The sequence below is a fragment of the Ictidomys tridecemlineatus genome, chromosome 7 (assembly GCF_052094955.1).
Source record: "Ictidomys tridecemlineatus isolate mIctTri1 chromosome 7, mIctTri1.hap1, whole genome shotgun sequence".
In the NCBI taxonomy this organism is placed as follows: Eukaryota; Metazoa; Chordata; class Mammalia; order Rodentia; family Sciuridae; genus Ictidomys; species Ictidomys tridecemlineatus.
In genome coordinates, this window is record NC_135483.1 from 161,336,761 (window position 1) to 161,356,019 (window position 19,259).

At 34.1% G+C, this 19,259-nt stretch overlaps 1 protein-coding gene across 1 annotated transcript in view; it reads left to right on the plus strand.

Annotated features, from left to right (window-relative positions):
• Positions 1 to 19,259, plus strand: part of Ccdc150 (coiled-coil domain containing 150) — a 114,908-nt gene that overhangs the window by 24,632 nt on the left and 71,017 nt on the right. The window contains exons 9-13 of the mRNA XM_078017780.1: positions 15 to 107; positions 2,088 to 2,195; positions 2,696 to 2,820; positions 3,074 to 3,251; positions 3,806 to 3,874. Coding sequence (XP_077873906.1) covers positions 15 to 107; positions 2,088 to 2,195; positions 2,696 to 2,820; positions 3,074 to 3,251; positions 3,806 to 3,874 — 573 coding nt within the window. The remainder of the gene's footprint in view (positions 1 to 14; positions 108 to 2,087; positions 2,196 to 2,695; positions 2,821 to 3,073; positions 3,252 to 3,805; positions 3,875 to 19,259) is intronic.

Consider the following 19,259-nt stretch of genomic DNA (forward strand, 5'->3'; position numbering starts at 1 on the left):
TTTAATTCCAATAGAACATGCAAATATCTTTCAACAAGGAACATGAAGAAAACACATATTTGAAGTCCGAAATATTATCCCTTCATGAAGCATCAGCAAAAACACAGGTAGATATTCACTGTTTTAAATGTTATTTAATTTTGTACAATTAAAGAACCAAGGTTGGGCTGGGGATGTGGCTCAAGCGGTAACGCGCTCGCCTGGCATACGTGTGGCCCAGGTTCGATCCTCAGCACCACATACAAACAATGATGTTGTGTCTGCCGAAAACTAAAAAATAAATATTAAAAAAAATTCTCTCTCTCTCTCTCTCTGTCTCTTAAGAAAAAAGAACCAAGGTTAATCTTGATTATATAAATGTATACGATGTATATCATCAAACTATTTACTTTCATAAGATCTATTTCATCTATGATGCATTATCAAATTAACTGTAGTTTTCATTTTGATCACCAAATTTCTGTGACATAATAATATATAAGATCTATCACTAAATCATGCACTAGTTTACAGTTTGCTTTCTAATTTAGTTGTTAAATTTGAATACCTCTCTACAATGAACTTAAAAAAGCATTTCAATGACAAGGGCTAAATATTATACTTTGCATCTTCTATAGCAAATAACACAGTCGGAACTGAACTAATGCTTATTGGATTTTGGAGTTAGGGTAATCATTCTCAGTGAGGTGGTTGTTCCCAAATTTAGCTGATACTTTATCTATATTAATAAACACATGTACATTTTAGATAATCGTTATATATACAGGAAAACTAGAGTTATCACAGAGCCCAAGAAATAGAGTTTATCACTCAGAATAACTTTTATGTTGGTACAATTTGATTACTACAATGTAAGGATCATAGGGTACTGTGCTTTCTTTATAATAAAGAAAATACAAATACGTCTTTATAAAATAATAACAATATCTACTAGTTAACATTTTTTCTGAACCCATTCCACCTTCTAGGCACAATTGTTAGCACCAAATATTACAACAAATTGTAATTGGTAAAATAGTACTATGAAATAGAAACTATTAGCTACATCATAAGGAAGCTGACACACAAAAAGTAATAATAGTGTAGCTAATAAGTGACAGTTGGAATTTGAGCTCAGGCAATCTGGCTTTAAAGGGGAAAGAACTATATTTTCAAGGAGCAAGTGTTCTCCATGTGTCTCACTCCTAGGTATTCCTTGATGAATAGTTTGTACATCTGGTTATGACTTTTAACATGCCTCCTAAAGTGTTCCTAACCACTGTACGGCATAGTACAGTATACTTGCTAGATCATCTTTCATTTATCTTAACATTTTATTTATTTTTTCCTATTTCTCCTTCAGAGTGATATGCCCTTATCCTTGAAGAACTTGTTCATTAAAACACAAGGTCCTTGCCAAATCTACCTTGCAAAAATAGCTCAAAATTCAAAGGAATGTTTTTCATAATATAAATTTCAAAATATGAAAAGATGAGAATTATTAATTAGGGCTGGAGATGTGTAGCTCAGCAATAGAACATTTGTCTAGCATGTATGAGGCCCTGGGTTTGATCCCCAGTATCAATAAGAATTCTCAACAAACTACATGTCTGATCTGTATCACAAGGTTTTTGTTTCATTCTAAAAGATTAACCTAATCATAGTAAATTCAGTAATATCTTTGGTGGCAAAGGAACTTAGATATTCATGTTACTAGCTAAATATTTCTGAATGCTCATCATGTAGTGATAGAAATCAATTTAAAAAGATTATCTGGGTATACCTACATTGTAAATTCCATTCTGCAGATGTCTTGCACTAATTGATCAGTGATCAAAATTATGAAAAAACAGATAAGTAAATTGCCAGCTGCCTTAGTTGCTCCACCTAATCAACAAATCTCTCCTTTTAATTTAGAATTTTTTAGGATTTTGACTCCAGATATTTTTAAATACTGTATAAACCAGTGAAATATTAATTGGAAATAGGTTAAATAAATTAGAATCACCCATATAGTGAGATACTATGCAATCATTAAAAGTAATGATATATAAGTGAAATAATTTTTTATCAAAGAGATCTGTGACTTGCTGTATATGTTGTCTTAGGTTTCAAATGACCAACTGAGTAGAAAGTGCTCAGAGCTAAGCAGTATGCTTCAGAATGCTACTGTGGAAAATGCCAGGATTATTGCTGACCACCAAGCCATTCTGCAGGTACTCATTTAACACTAGTGAACTTCTGCTAGAAGCAGCAGAAAGCCAACCTAAGAGGTCAGAAAATGTACATTGCCAACTAAATAAATAAAATATTTAAATGATTTAAAAAGTTTATTGAAGTATTATTATTTTTTATTAGTTTCCAGGTTTCATCGGAGGAATGATTTGGCCTAACACTTAGTACTTTTTCATGGTTTCTTTTCAAATATCATAACTTTTAAATCGGTATTGGTGTTAGGAGTTTTACAGAATTTGCAGCAGGCTGGGTAAACAGTGCCTCTTGATTATTGGCTAGTAGAGGTATAAAACTATAGAACTGTAGTCAACTCAGGGTGGAACAATGAGAAAGCTGAGACATTAAATTCTATTAAAAGAGATTTTATTTATGGAGATAAAACTTGTATATTATAAGGTAGTTTGGTATCTTTAATCAGTTACTCTGAAAATATACCCTATTAAATGGCATCTCAACTTATAAAATTACTCGTAACACTCAGGTAGAGCAAAAAATGATGACGCAGACATTTCAAGAACAGAACTTACTGCTGGATGCAGCCCATGCCAGCATCACAAATGAACTATACACCGTTCAGAATGAAAAATCTCAACTCCAAACACATCTGTAAGTAAATTACTGGCAACTTCCTATGTATCTTTCATTCTTGCACTTGAATTTCTTTAATGAAAATGTTTAATTCTGTGATTTCTGGGCCAGCCACAAAGATAAAATAAAGATACTGCCTTCAACAATAAGTTTTGTTAGAACATTGTGGTAACTGCTCTTAGGCGAGAGTTATGTTCTATAAGAACACTTAATTATTCTATTAAAGCAAACTTTCATTTAACTTTCATGTCTCCTTGTTCTCTTTGTGCAGGGACCATTTAATCCTTGAGCATAACCAGTGTGTCCAGAAAGCACAGGATGCTGAGAAAAGGACAGCTGCACAAAAAGAGCTTCTAGAATCAACTATTACAAGATTGCGAGGTGAACTGGAAGCATCAATACAAGAGAAGAAGTGTCTGCTAGAGGAGAATGAAAGATTTCAGAAAGAGGTAGGGAAAAGCAGATTTATATTACCTCCTGCTTGCAGTGTGATTATACTGTTTTAAAATTCTACTCTAAGTGCAAAAGACATAAAAAGAAAGAAAATTCAGAGCAGGTTTTCTGAGTTGCTCATTAAAGAAATCTTTAGGTGGCTAATCTGTGCATTTTGACACGTGAAGTCATCTAGGCCTAATAGTGCAGTATACCTTATCTAGCATCAGTAAATATCAACTAATAATTCACACATCCTCCTGTTAGTTAAGGGGTCAGATTTTAAAAATTTATTTTCCCTGAAGGAGTGGGACAGTGGAGGTTAAGGGAAAGAGCCCCTTTTTCCTAGTTAGGAAGGAATCAGCAGAGTCTGACATGCAGGCGTGTCTTTCTACTTGCAGGGCTCTTTGTGAAGTCTGCTCTGCCTCAGAGACTCCCTGATTGGCCCCTTTTCTGAGAGGATGTGATATCTCTGCAGTGTAGGTATTAACTAATATGCAGGATGTGTCTGATATAGTAGAGCCTGTCAACTGCTGTAAAATTGACCCATTTCTTTTCCCTCCTTGGGCAGGTTAATAAATCTGAAAAAGAAATAGCACAAGAGAAAAGCAATTGGGAAAAGGAATTAGCTAAAAACAAGGTATTCCACATTTTATTTGTTGATATTTCACTGTATTTCATTTCCTTCTGATTGCTGCCTACCATATCAGCTTATCTTAATTAGGAGATGGGAGATATTTTGATTACCAAGTTGTAGGGGGAAAGGGAGTCGCAAAACTGATGCCACTTGGAACATTCTAGTCACTGTTGCAAAAGGGTATTTCTGGGGGACCTTTGCTTATTGAACATATAGAGTTTGCTAGTGAGTCTTCACTGCCTCTGGCCTTAGTATTCCCTGAGTATTTTAGCCAGAAAGTTCCCTGAGAGTGAGCTAATGGGCCTGTAAGAGGCAAAGGGATGATTACAGACACTGCTGGTTTAAAAAAAGAAAAAACTAATTTAGGCTTCTTAAGTACCTATTAGCACCTGCCACTCTATCTTGGAGGTACCCTTTTCTCTTTCTCTTTTTAAAATTTTTTCAAAAACGTAAGACATAATATTGATACATCTTTATTGGGTACATTATGGTAATTCAGTACCTGTATACAATGTGTAATGATCAAATCAGGGGAATAAGCACTTCCATCTCTTCAAACATCAATATTTGTACATATCAAGAATATTGTATTCTTTTTCTCAAAACATTTGGCAATGTATTTGTATTTCTGTGGTATCAGTTGTAATGGCTCTTTTTTCATTTGTTTATTTTTTTATTGTTTTGTTTCTCTCTTTGCTGGATAGTGTACTTAAAGGTGTGTAATTTTTGTCTTTTTGAAATACCAACTCTGATTCGTTCAATTTTGTATGTGTCTTTTTAGTTTTGGTTTTATTTATTTCTGTTCATTATTTCTTTACTTCTTAATTTGGAGTTTGATTTTTCTTTTCTAAGTCCTTGAGGTACACTAATAATTATTTGAATTTTTTTTGATGCATGGATTTATTTATATTCACATATTTATTTATATATATTTATTTATATATTTCTACTTGCTTTTGCTATATCTCAGATTTTGATATGCTTTGATTTTCATTTTTCAAGACATATTGATTTCCCATTTAATCTCATCAATTATACTTTAATCATTTAGCAACATATTGTTCAATTTCCAAGTTTTTTTTAACTTTCCATTATTCTTGTTGATTTATATTTTTATTCTGTTATAGTCTAAGGAGATACAGAGACAATTTAGTTTTTTTTCATTTATTGAGACTTTATTTGTCACCTGCCATGATTTATCCTGGAAAATGTTCCATGTAATGATAAGAAAAATATAATATTCTGGTGCTGTTGGAAAAATATTCTGTAAATGTCTGCTAAGCACATTTGCTCTGTAGTATGATTTAACTATGGTTTTTTAATTGATTTTCTGTAAAGTTGATCTGTCTATTGAGGACTGTAGGGTGTAGAAGTACCTAACTATTATTATATTGGAGCCTATCACTCCCTTTATATATAATATTTGTTTTATATTTATATATTTGGGAAGTCTAGTGTTGGGTGCATATATATTTACAATTGCTATAATTTCTTGATGAATTCTTTTATGAATATATAATGGATTAATTTTTATACTTTTTTAAACTCTTTTAAATTTTAAAAAAATTGTATGACAACAGAATGCATTTCACTTCATTGTACACAAATGGAGCATAACTTTTTATTTCTCTGATTGTACACTATGCAATCGCATCATTTGTGCAGACATACATGTACCTAGGGTAATGACATCATTCTCATTCCATCATCTTACCTACCCCATGCTCCCACCCCTCCCAGACTCCTCTTTGCCCAATCCAAAGTTCCTCCATTATTCCCATGCCTCCTCCCCCCATTATGGATCAGCATCTACTTATCAGAGAGAACATTTGGCCTTTGGTTTTGGGGGATTGGCTTATTTTGCTTAGCATGATATTCTCCAACTGTATCCATTTACCTGAATGCCATATTTTCTTCTCTTTTTAAAAAATATTTTTAGTTGTATATGGACTCATTACCTTTATTTGGTTTATTTAGTTTTTTATGTGGTGCTGGGGATTTAACCCAGTGCCTCATTCATTCTAGGCAAGCACTCTACCACTGATCCACAACCCCAGCCCTTTTATTTTCTTTTAATGCTGAGTAATATGGCATTGTGTATATATACTACAGTTTCTTTGTCCATTCATCTATTGAAGGACATCTAGATTGGTTCCACAGATTAATTATTGTGAATTGAGCTGCTATAAACATTGATGTGGGTGTATTACTATAGTATACTGATTTTAAGTCGTTTGGGTATAGACTGAGGAGTGGAATAGCTGAGTTGAATGGTGATTGCATTCTAAGTTTGCTAAGGAATCTCCATACTGCTTTCCAGAGTGGTTGCACCAATTTGCAGTAGGCCACCAGCAATGTATGAATGTACCTTTTGCCCTACATCCTCGCCAGCACTTATTCTTGCTTGTATTCGTGATAATTGCCATTCTGACTGGAGTGAGATGAAATCTTGAGTAATTTGGATTTTATTTCTCTAATTGTTAGAGGTGTTGAACATTTTTTTCATATATTGGTTCATCAATTGTATATCTTCTTCTGAGAAGTGTCTGTTCAGTTCCTTAGCCCATTTATTGATTGGGTTATTTGCTTTTTTTAATGTAGTGTTAGATGGACAGAATACCTTTACTTTATTTGTTTATTTTTATGTAGTATTGAGGATCAAACCCATTGCCTCACACATGCAAGGCAAGCACTTTATCATTGAGCTACAGCCCGAGCCTGGGTTATTTGCTGTTTTGGTGTTAAGTTTTTTGAGTTCTTTATATATCCTGGAAATTAGTGTTTTGTCTGATGTTCGTGTAGTAAAGAAGTTCTCCCACCCTGAGGGCTCTCTCTTTACATTATTGATCATTTCCTTTGCTGAGAAGAAGCTTTTTAGTTTGAATTTATCCCATTTATTGATTCTTGATTTTATCTCTTGCACTTTAGGAGTCTGGTTAAGAAACTCGGGAACTAATCTGACATGATGAAGATTTGAGACTACTTTTTCTTCTGTTAGGCACAGTGTTTCTGGTCTAATTTCTAGGCCCTTGATCCACTTTGAGTTCAGTTTTGTGCATGATGAGAGATAGGGCCTTAATTTAATTTTGCTGAATATGGACTTCCAGTTTTCCCAGCACCATTTGTTGAAGAGGCTATCTTTTCTCCAAGGTATATTTTCAGTGCCTTTGTCTAGTACAACATAACTGTATTTATCTGGGTTTGTCTCTGTGTCTTCTATTCTGTACCATTGATCTACATGTCTATTTTGGTGCCAATACCATGCTGTTTTTGTTACTATAGCTCTAGCTCTGTAGTGTAGTTTAAGGTCTGGTATAGTGATGCCACCTGCTCCACTCTTCTTGCTAAGGATTATTTTGGCTATTCTGGGTCTCTTTTCCAAATGAATTTCATGATTGCTTTTTCTGTTTCTAAGAGGAATGTTGTTGGGATCTTAATTGGAATTGCATTAAATCTGTATAATACTTTTGGTACTATGGCCATTTCGACAATAATGGCCTATCCAAGAACATGGGAGGTCTTTCCATCTTCTGAGGTCTTATTCAGTTTCTCTCTTTAGTGTTTTATAGTTTTCATTGTATAGGTCTTTCACCACTTTTGTTAAATTGATTCCCAATTTTGTTTGTTTGTTTGTTTGTTGAGATTATTTTGAATTGGGGTAGTTTTCATAATTTCTCTTTCGGAGCTTTCCTCATTGATGTATAAAAATGCATTTGATTTATGGGAATTGATTTTATATCCTGCTACTTTGCTGAATTCATTTATTAATTCTAGAAGTTTTCTGGTGGAATTTTTTTTGGATCCCCTAAATATGGAATCATGTCATTGGCAAATAATGATAGTTTGAGTTCTTTTTTTCCTATTCATAGCCCTTTAATTTCAATTTTTTAATAGTTTTTGGTTGAAAATCAGCTTCATCTGATGAGTATAACTACCCCTCCTCAGTTTTGGTTTTTGTTTGCATAGTATATCTTTTTCATTTCACTGTGTGTGTATCTATACCAATGAAGTGAGTTTCTTATAGGCATCATATAGTTGGATCTTGTTTGTTTTTAATCCATTCAGCCAAGTCTGTCTTTTGATTGATTAATTCATTTATATTCAAGGTTATTTTTATGGTTTGGATCTTTTTATTATTTTACTTATTTATATTTATGTGGTGCTGAGGATCAAACACAATGCCTCACATTTGCTAGGTAAATGCTCTATCAGTGACCTACAACCCCAGCTCTGTGGTTTGAATCTTAAATGTCTTCCCAAAGTTCATGGATTAAAAGCTTGGTACCAACATAATGGTGCTATTGGGAGGTAGTGGAAACTATAGGAAGTTGGGCCTAGTTATAGGAAGTCGGTCACTGGGTGTATGCCTTTTTAAAAGTATATTTTTTTCCCTCACACATGCTTTGCATGTGTTCTTTCTCTCTTCTACTCCCCCTTCTCTTCCATTCTGAGGTAATCTGCCATGAAGTGAGCAGCTTTAACTTTGTCATTCCATCCCTGCCTTGATGTTCTGCCTCACTACAATCCCAGAATCAACAGAACCAAGAGATCAGGAGCTGAACCCCTGAAACAATGAGCCAAAATAAATATTTCCTTGTCTAGGCTGATTTTCTCAGGTATTTGGTCACAGCCACTGTGATTAACACAGTTATTAACAGGTACAAACTTGCTCCTGTCATTTTGTTGTTTTCTTCATTTGTTTTGTTATATATATTCCTTGTTCCTTTCTACTTCTCTTGTAATTTGTCTTTGTAAGTTTGATTCTCTTCTCTTTTTCATGTTTCTATTCTTTTAGTGTGTTTTGTACACTTATATGTGTTTTCATTCTGGTGGTTATTGTTCTTTTGTTTCTAGAGTGGTACTCCCTTAAGCAATCCTTGTAGAGCTGGTCTCATGGTGAATTCCCTAAGTTTCTGTTTATCTGGGAAAAACTATTTCTTCTTCATTTCTGAAGAGAAGTTTTTCTGTGTATAGGGTTCTTGGTTGGCAGTGTTTTTTCTTTCAAGACTATGAATATATCATCTCATCCTGTTCTGGTTTGTAATATTTCAGCCAAGAAATCTGCTATTATTCTAATGGACATTCCTTTATATGTCATTAGATGCTTTTCTCTTGGTATTTTTAGAATTTCCTATTTTATCCCATAATCATCACAAATTTTTTGAAAAAATTTTTTACAAGAAAACTGAGGTGCAGGCATTATGTAGAGCTTTTTAAAAAAATCATGCTACTATGTTAAAATAATATATTACTAAACTATCTTTGGAATAATATTAGGATACATATAATACTCACAAATGTACATCAAAATTGAATAGCTGGGCTGGGATTATGGCTCAGTGGTAGAGCGCTTGCCTTTCATATGTGAGCTATTGGGTTTGATTCTCAGCACCATATATAAATAAATAAGTTATTATTTTTTTAGGCTATTGAAAATGGGGTAGTTTTCCTCATTTCCCTTTCTGAGGATGTGTCACTGATATACAGAAATGCCTTTGATTTATGGGTATAGATTTTATATCCTACTACTTTGCTGAATTCATTTACTAGTGCTAGAAGTTTTCTGGTGGAACTTTTAGGGTCTTCCAGGTATACAATCATATCATCAGCAAATAGTGCCAGTTTGAGTTCTTATTTTCCTATGTGTATCACTTTTTTTCTTTTCATCTGTCTAATTGCTCTGGACAGTGTTTCAAGAATTATGTTAAATAGAAGTGGTGAAAGAGGGCATCCCTGTCTTATTCCAGTTTTTAGAGGGAATGCCTACATTTTTTCTCCATTTAGAATGATGTTGGCCTGAGGCTTAGCATAGATAGCCTTTACAATGTTGTTCCTGTTATCCCTAGTTTTTGTAGTGTTTTGAAGATAAAGGGTGCTGTATTTTGTCCAGTGCTTTTTCTGCATCTATTGAGATGATCATATGATTCTTTAAGTCTATTGATGTGATGACTGACATTTATTGATTTCTATTTGTTGAACTAACCTTGCATCCTTGGGATGAATCCCACTTGATCGTGCACAATCTTTTTGATATGTTTTTATATTTGGTTTGCCAGAATTTTATGGAGAATTTTTGCATCTCTGTTCATTAGAGATACTGGTCCGAAGTTTTCTTCATTTGATGTGTCTTTGCCTGGTTTGGAATCAGAGTGATATTGGCCTCATAGAATGAGTTTGGAAGTGCTGCCTTTTTCTATTTCCTGAAATAAATTGAAGAGTATTGGTATTAGTTCTTCTTTAAAGATCTTGTGGAACTTGGCTGTGTATCCATCCGGTCTTGGGCTTTTCTTGGTTGGTAGACTTTTGATGGTGTCTGCTATTTCATCACTTGACATTGATCTCTTTGGAAAGAGGTGAAAGATCTATATAATGAAAATTATAGAACCCTAAAGAAAGAAATCAAAGAAGAAGTTAGAAGATGGAAAGATCTACCTTGTTCTTGGGTAGGCAGAATTAATATTATCAAAATGACCATTCTACCAAAAGCACTATACAGATTTAATGCAATTCCAATCAAAATTCCAATGGCATTCCTCATAGAATTAGAAAAAACAATCATAAAATTCATCTGGAAAAATAAGAGACCCAGAATGGCTAAAGCAATCCTTAGCAAGAAGAGTAAAGCAGGTGGCATCAGTATACCAGACCTTAAACTATACTACAGAGCAATAGTAACAAAAACGGCATGATATTGGCACCAAAACAGACTGGTAGACCAATGGTACAGAATAGAGGACACAGAGACTAACCCACAAAACTACAATTATTTTATATTAGGCAAAGTTACCAAGAACATGCATTGGAGAAAAGATAGCCTCTTCAACAAATGGTGCTGGGAAAACTAGAAATCCATATGCAACAAGATGAAATTAAACCCCTATCTCTCACCATGTACAAAACTCAAAGTGGATCATGGACTTAGGTTAGGAATACAACCAGACTCAAACTAAAAAGTTTCTTCTCAGCATTCTAGAAACAATCTGTGAGGTAAATAGCCTACATCCTGGGAGCAAATCTTTACCTCTCACACATCAGATAGGGCACTAATCTCTAGGGTATATGAAGAACTCAAAAAGCTAAACACCAAAAAATCAAATAACCCAATCAATAAATGGGCTAAGGGCCTGAAGAGACACATCATCAGAAGATGATGTACAATCAGTCAACAAATACATGAAAAAAATGTTCATCATTACTAGCAATTAGAGTAGTTTTGATTTGCATTTCTCTAAGATTTCATCTCACTCCAGTCAGAATGGTAGCTATTATGCATAAAAACAACAATAAGTGTTGGCGAGGATGTGGGGAAAATGGTACATGCATACACTGCTGGGTGGGACTGCAAATTGGTGTAGCCAATATGAAAAGCAGTATGGAGATTTCTTGGAAAATTGGGAATGGAACTACCATTTGACCCAGCTATCCCTCTTCTCGGACTATACCCAAAGGACTTAAAAACAGCATATTACAGGGACACAGCCACATCAATGTTTTTAGCAGCACAATTTACAATAGCTGTGGAATCAACCTAGATGCCCTTCAATAGATGAATGGATAAAAAATGTGACATATATACATAATGAAATATTACTCAGCAATAAAAAAGAATAAAATCATGGCATTTGCAGGTAAATGGATTGAGTTAAAAAGATAAAGTTAGCCAGTCCCCAAAAACCAAATGTCAAATGTTTTCTTTGATATAAGGAGGCTGATTCATAGTAGGGTAGGGAGGAGGAGCATTGGAGGAATAGACAAATTCTAGATAGGCCAGAGGGGTGGGAAAGGAAAGGAAGGGGCAGGGGGTTAGCAAGGATGGTGGAATGTGATGGACATCATTATCCAAAGTACATGTATGAAGACACGAATTGTTGTGAACATACTTTATATACAACCAGAGATATGAAAAATTGTGCTCTATATGGGTAATAAGAATTATAAAGCATTTTGCTGTCAGATATAAGCAAAACGTTAATGGTTCATTAACAATAAAAATAAAAAGATTGAAGAGTCCAAATGATGCACTTAATTTCTTCATGTTAGTTTAGTGAACATTTTTCAGGTCTGATAAAAGGAAACATTAATTGTTATTGATGTGTGCATTATAGTTAAAACACTACACTTGAGAATAATTACTATGGTGTTACAAAGTTGGAACTTAAAAAATTTAATCAGTGTCTGGAGATTGTGTGCCTCTGTCATTTGTTTTGTGCATTGCTGTCCTTTTTTCATTATCAGATAATGTTCTCAGTACCACTCTTATAACATGTGCTTACTGTTAGTGCTTAACATTCTAACAAAACCATGCAAGTTGACTTTCAGAAATATATTGACTGGCCAGGAGCAGTGGTGCATGTCTGTAATCCCAGCAGTTTGGGAGGCTGAGACAGAAGGATCACAAGTTCAAAGGCAGCCTCAGCAAAAAGCCAAGCATTAAACAACTCAGTGAAACCCTGTCTCTAAATTTAAAAATACAAAAAATAGGGCGATGAGGCTTAGTGGTCAAGTGCTCCTGAGTTCAATCCCTAGTACACTGCCCTCTGCCCGCAAAAAAAAAAAATTAAATAAATAAATAAATAAATAAATAAATAAATAAATATATATATATATATATATATATATATATATATATATTGACCATGTGCATGTAATGAGACTCATAGGCTTATAGCTCACAATGCATGAGAAGACAAATATATACATCCATATACCACTGGTAAATACCATGCTGCTCTATGAATCCAATTATTTCAAAAGACCTTTCTTGAATCTTAGATATTTTTTGTTCTGTTTCCCTTTTAAGCAGCATGATGATCAGAATTATGCCTTGTGATGATTACACAATGAGATTATAAACTAATCTTTGGTCTTGAAAAGCAGAGTTGTGACAATTATATGGTGAAATGATTGTATCTTAGACTTTTGACATCTTGACTATAATATTCCTTGGTGAGGCTCTCTTTTGAATAAATGTAATTGGGGACCTTTTCTTGCCTTTGAATTCATATCTATTTGAATACTTGGGAAGTTTTCAGCTTTTTAAAAAAAATGTTTTATTTGTTCTTTTTAGTTATACATGACAGTAGAATGTATTTTTACATATTTTACATACATGGAGTATAACTTCCCATTCTTGTGGTTGTATATATTGTGAAGTTAGTTACACTGGTCATGAATTCATATATAAACATAGAAAAGTGATATCCAATTCATTCTACTGTCTTTCCTATTCCCGTCCCCTCCCACTTCTCTTCATTCCCCTTTATCGAGTCCAATGAACATTTATATTCTTCCCTCCTGCTATCCTATTATGAGTATGCATCTGCATATCTGAGAGAATATTTGCCGTTAGTTTTTTGGGATTGGTTTATTTCACTTAGCATGATAGTCTCCAGTTTCATCCACTTCCTGGCAAATGCCATAATTTCATTCTTCTTTATAGCTGAGTAATATGTTTTCAGCTATTTTGTAAAACAGGTTTTAATTTTTTCTTTCTTTCTTTCTTTCTTTTTCTTTTTTTCCCCAGTCTTACTGAGTTAATTCAAAAGACCATTCCTAAAGGTTAGGAATTCTTTGTTCTATTCTAATCTGTTGTGGATTTTTAGTTGGTTCTTTTTAATGATTTTTTTTGGTCAGTATCCCACTCATATCTTGACTTTTTTTTCCTGCATACTAGAGACTGAATTCAAGAATGCTGCATCACTGAGCTATATCCTTATCCCTTTTTAATTTTTTTTTATTTGGAGGCAGGGTGACAAAGTTGCCATAACTGACCTCAAATTTGAGATCCTCCTGCTTCACCTCCTGAGTCACTGGGATTACAGCCATGTACCTAAAATGTTTTCTCATTTCTTTATATTAATTGTTTGTGAGCTCATGCATCTTACTCATTTTTCCCAGAATTATTATTTAAAATTCTTTTTCAGGTTTTTGCAGATTTTCTTCAAGTTCTTCTATAAAGAATTATTGTGTTCCTTTGGAAGTGTCATACTTGCTTTCATACTTTTTATGTTTACATTGATGTTTGTGTATCTAGTGTAACCAGTCACCTCTTCCAATTTTATGGAATACCTTTTGTAGACAAAATTTTTAGGTGAGCTCAAAAGTAGCCTCTATGTAATTTTTTTTATTTTGTTTAGATATACATGACAGTAGAGTGTACTTTGACATGGTATACATATATGGAATATAACTTCCCATTCTGTTGGTTGTACGTATGCTACTGTTCATGTATTCATATATGAACATAGGAAATTTATGTCTGATTCATTCTACTGTGTTTTCAGTTCCTATCCCCCTCCATTTCTTTTATTCCTCTTTGTCTAATCTAATGAACTTCTATTCTATGGTAGTAACCACATATTAGAACATTCAACCTTTGTTTTGGGAGGATTGGCGTATTTCACTTAGCATGATAGTCTCCAATTCATCCATTTACCAGAAAATGTCATAATTTCATTCTTCTTTATGGCTTAGTAATATTCTGTTGTGTATATCTACCACAATTTCTTTATTCATTCATCTATTGAAGGGCGTCTAGGTTGGTTCCATATCTTAGCTATTATGAACTGAGCTGCTAAAAATGTCGATGAAGCTGCATCCCTGCAGTATGATGATTTTAAGTTCTTTGGTTATATAAGGAGGAATGGGATAACTGGGACAAATGGTGGTTTCATTCCAAGTTTCCCCGAGGAATCTTCATACTGCTTTCCTTAGTGGTTGTACTAACTTTCAGTCCACTAGTGTACCTTTTTCCCAACATCCTCACCAACATTAATATTACTTGTCCTCTTGATAATTGCCATTCTTGACTGGAATCTCTGAGTGTCTGTTCAGTTCCTTGACCCATTTATTGATTGGGTTATTTGGGGATTTTTGGTGTTGTTGTTGTTAAGGTTTTTGAGTTCTTTATATACCCTAGAGATGAGTGCACTATCTGATGTGCAAGTAGTAAAAATTTGCTCCCATTCTATAGACTCTCCATTCACTTCACTGATTGTTTCTTTTTCTAAGAAAAAGCTTTTTAATTTTAATCCATCCCATTTATTGATTCTTGATTTTAATTCTTGTGCTATAAGAGTCTTATTAATGAAGTTAGGGCCTAATCCCATATGATGGAGATTTGGGCCTACTCTTTCTTCTATTAGATACAGGGTCTCTGGTCTAATTCCTAGGTCCTTGGTCCACTTTGAGTTTTGTGCATGGTGAGAGATAGGGATTTAATTTCATTTTGTTGCATGTGGATTTCCAGGTTTCCCAGCACCATTTGTTGAAGAGGCTATCTTTTCTCCAATTTATGTGTTGGCACCTTTGTCTCATATAAGATAACTGTAATTATGTGAGTTAGTTGTTGTGTCCTCTATGCTGTACCATTGGTCTACCAGTCTGTTTTGGTGCCAATACCATGCTGTTTTTGTTACTTTTGCTCTGTGCATAGTTTAAGGCGTGGTGTAGTTATGCCACCTCCTTCACTCTTCTTGCTAAGGATTGCTGTAGCTATTCTGGGTCTCTTAATTTTTGAGATGAATTTCATGACTGCTTTTTCTATTTCTATGAGGAATGCCTTTGGGATTTTGATTGGAATTGCATTAAATCTGTATAGTGCTTTTGGTAGTATGGTCATTTTGATAATATTAATTCTGCCTATACAAGAGCAAGGTAGATCTTTCCATCTTCTAAGGGCTTCTTTAATTTCTTTCTTTAGCATTCTGTAGTTTTAGTCGTAGAGGTATTTCACCTCTTTTGTTGATTCCCAAGTGTTTTGGGTTTTTTTGGATGCTATTGTAAATGGGTAGTTTTCCCTGTTTCCCTTTCAGAGGATTTTTTCACTGATGTACAGAAATGCCTTTGATTTATGGGTGTTGATTTTGTATCCTGCTACATCACTGAATTCATTTACTAGTTCTAGAAATTTTCTGGTGGAATTTTTTGGGTCTTCTAGGTATAGAATCATATCATTGGCAAATAGTGCTACTTTGAGTTGTTCTTTGTCTAACTGTATCCCTTTAATTTCTTTTGTCTAATTGTTCTGGCCAGTGTTTCAAGAACTATGTTAAATAGAAGTGGTGAAAGAGGGCATCTGTATCTTGTTCCAGTTTTTAGAGGGAATAAATATTTTCAATTTTTTTCCATTTAAAATAAATTTGGCCTGGGGCTTAGCATAGATAGCTTTTATGATGTCAACTCAGATTTTAATTGTTTGCTATCTTCTTTTTTTTTTTTTTTTTTTTTTTTACAATTCTAATGATTATCCTTCTCCCAGCCTCTTCCTCATTGTACATGGCTTTATTGTGTGACACTGCCTTTTTTTTTTATTCTTTTTTTTTTATTGTTGGTCGTTCAAAACATTACATAGTTCTTAATACATCATATTTCACAGTTTGATTCAAGCGGGTTATGAACTCCCAACTTTACCTCGTATACAGATTGCTGTACCCCATCAGTTACCCTTCCATTGACTGACATATTGCCTTTCTAGTGTCTGATGTATTCTGCTGTCTATCCTATTCTCTACTATCCCCCCTCCCCTCCCCTCCCCTCCCCTCCCCTTTTCTCTCTCTACCCCTTCTACTGTAAATCATTTCTTCCATTTATATTATCTTGTCTTACCCCTCCTTTCCTCTTATATATCATTTTGTATAACCCTGAGGATCGCCTTCCATTTCCATGCGATTTCCCTTCTCACTCCCTTTCCCTCCCACCTTTCGTCCCTGTTTAATGTAAATCTTCTTCTCAAGCTCTTCGTCCCTACCCTGTCCTTGTTTACTCCCCTTATATCAAAGGGGTCATTTGGTATTTGTTTTTTAAAGATTGACTAGCTTCACTTAGCATAATCTGCTCTAATGCCATCCATTTCCCTCCAAATTCTATGATTTTGTCATTTTTTAATGCAGAGTAATACTCCATTGTGTATAAATGCCACATTTTTTTTATCCATTCATCTATTGAAGGGCATCTAGGCTGATTCCATAATCTTGCTATAGTGAATTGTGCTGCTATGAACATCGTTGTAGCAGTGTCTCTGTAGCATGCTCTTATTAGGTCTTTAGGGAATAGACCGAGAAGGGGAATAGCTGGGTCATATGGTGGTTCCATTCCCAGCTTTCCAAGAAATCTCCATACTGCTTTCCAAATTGGCTGCACCAATTTGCAGTCCCACCAGCAATGAACAAGAGTGCCCTTTTCCCCGCATCCTCTCCAGCACTTATTGTTGTTTGACTTCCTAATGGCTGCCAATCTTACTGGAGTGAGATGGTATCTTAGGGTAGTTTTGATTTGCATTTCTCTAACTGCTAGCGATGGTGAGCATTTTTTCATGTACTTATTGATTGATTGTATGTCCTCCTCTGAGAACTGTCTGTTCAGGTCCTTGGCCCATTTATTGATTGGGTTATTTGTTATCTTATTGTCTAATTTTTTGAGTTCTTTGTATATTCTGGTTATTAGGGCTCTATCTGAAGTGTGTGGATTAAAGATTTGTTCCCAGGATGTAGGCTCCCTGTTTATCTCTCTTATTGTTTCTTTTGCTGAGAAAAAACTTTTTAGTTTGAGTAAGTCCCATTTGTTGATTCTAGTTGTTAACTCTTGCGCTATGGGTGTCCTATTGAGGTGTTTGCTATCTTCTACTGCTTTTGTTGTTGATTTGTTTTTCTATTTCTAGGGCTTTGACCTATAATGTTACATTATTTATTTGTCGATTTTTCTATTCTTTTAACGAATGAGCTCAGTACTATGAACTTTCCTCTTAGAACCACCTTTATAGTGTCCCAGAGTTTTTGATATGTTGTGTCACTATTTTTATTTACCTCTAATTGTTTTTTTAATTTCAATTCTGATTTCTTTATCTATTCATTGGTCATTCAACAGTGTATTGTTTCATTTCCAGGTATTAGAATAGCTTCTATTTTTTATTTTATCATTTATTTCTAATTTTTATTTCATTATGAGCCAATAGAATACAAGATATGATCTCTGTTTCTTTTTCTTTTTTTGTATTTGCCAAGAGTTGCTTTGTGGCCTAATATATGGTCTGTTTTAGAGAAGGATCCATGTGCTACTAAGAAGAAAATGTATTCAGTCATCAATGGATGAAATATTCTGTGTCTGTTATATCTAAATTATCAACTGTATTTTTTAACTCTGTAGCTTCTTTAGTCATTTTTTTTTTTGCAAGATCTAGCCAGTGATGAATGAGGCATATTAAAGTCACCCAGTATTATTATGTTGTGGTCTATTTGAGGCTTAAAATTGGGAAGGGCTTGTTTGATGTACATAGATGCTCTATTGTTTGGGCCATACATATTTATAATTGGTATGTCTTCTTGATGTATAGTCCCTTAAGCAGTATGAAATGTCCTTCTTTATCCCTTCTGATTAACTTTGGCTCCAAGTCCACTTTGTCTGATATGAGGATAGAAACCCCTGCTTGTTTACAAGGCCCATGTGAATTATGTCTTTTCCCATACTTTTACCTTCAGGCTTTGGATGTCTTTGCCTATGAGGTGAGTCTTTTGGAGACAGCATATTGATGGGTCTTGTTTTTTATTCAATCTGCTGATCTGTCTTTTGATTGATTAGGTTAGACCATTTATGTTCAAAGTTATTGAGAAATTATTTTATTCCATTTATTTTGATTTGTGTCTGTTTTTTAATTTGAATTATTTTTTCCCTTGGTTGGCTCTTCTAGTGTAGTTCCTTCCTTTACTGTTTTTCACCTTAATCTTTCATTTCTAATGCAGACTTTTTAGTTGTGAGGGTTTTTTAACTTTTTTCATTATGGGAGGTTTTTTTTTAATTTCATGGTCAGTTTTGAAGTTTAATTTTGCTGGGTATAGGATTCTTAGTTGGCATCCATTTTTTTTTCAGAGCTTTTGATATATGTTATTCCAAGACCTGAAAGCTTTGAGGGTGAGAATTTAGAAATAAGCTGAGATCCGGATTGGTTTCCTTCTAAATGTGACCTGTTTTACTCTGGTAGCATTTAAAATTCTATCCTTATTCTGTATGTTAGGCATCTTCATAATAATGTGCCTTGGTGTAGGTATGTTATTGTTTTGTATATTTTGGAGCCTGTATGCCTCCTGTATCTGGTTTTTCATTTCATTTCTTAGTTTTAGAATATTTTCAGGTTTTATTTTATTGAAAAGATTGTGTATTCTTTTAGTTTGTATCTCTGAACCTTCATCTATCCTGATAAATCTTAAATTTTGTCTTTTCAGGTTATCCCATATTTCTTGGAAGTTCTGTTCATGGTCTCTTAAAATATTTTCTCCATGGTCAACTTTATTTTCAAGATTATATATTTTGTCTTCATTGCCTGAAGTCAATGGTCTGGTCTGTTGGTGAAGCTTTCCATTGAATTTTTAATTAGGTTATTAATTCCTTCATTTTG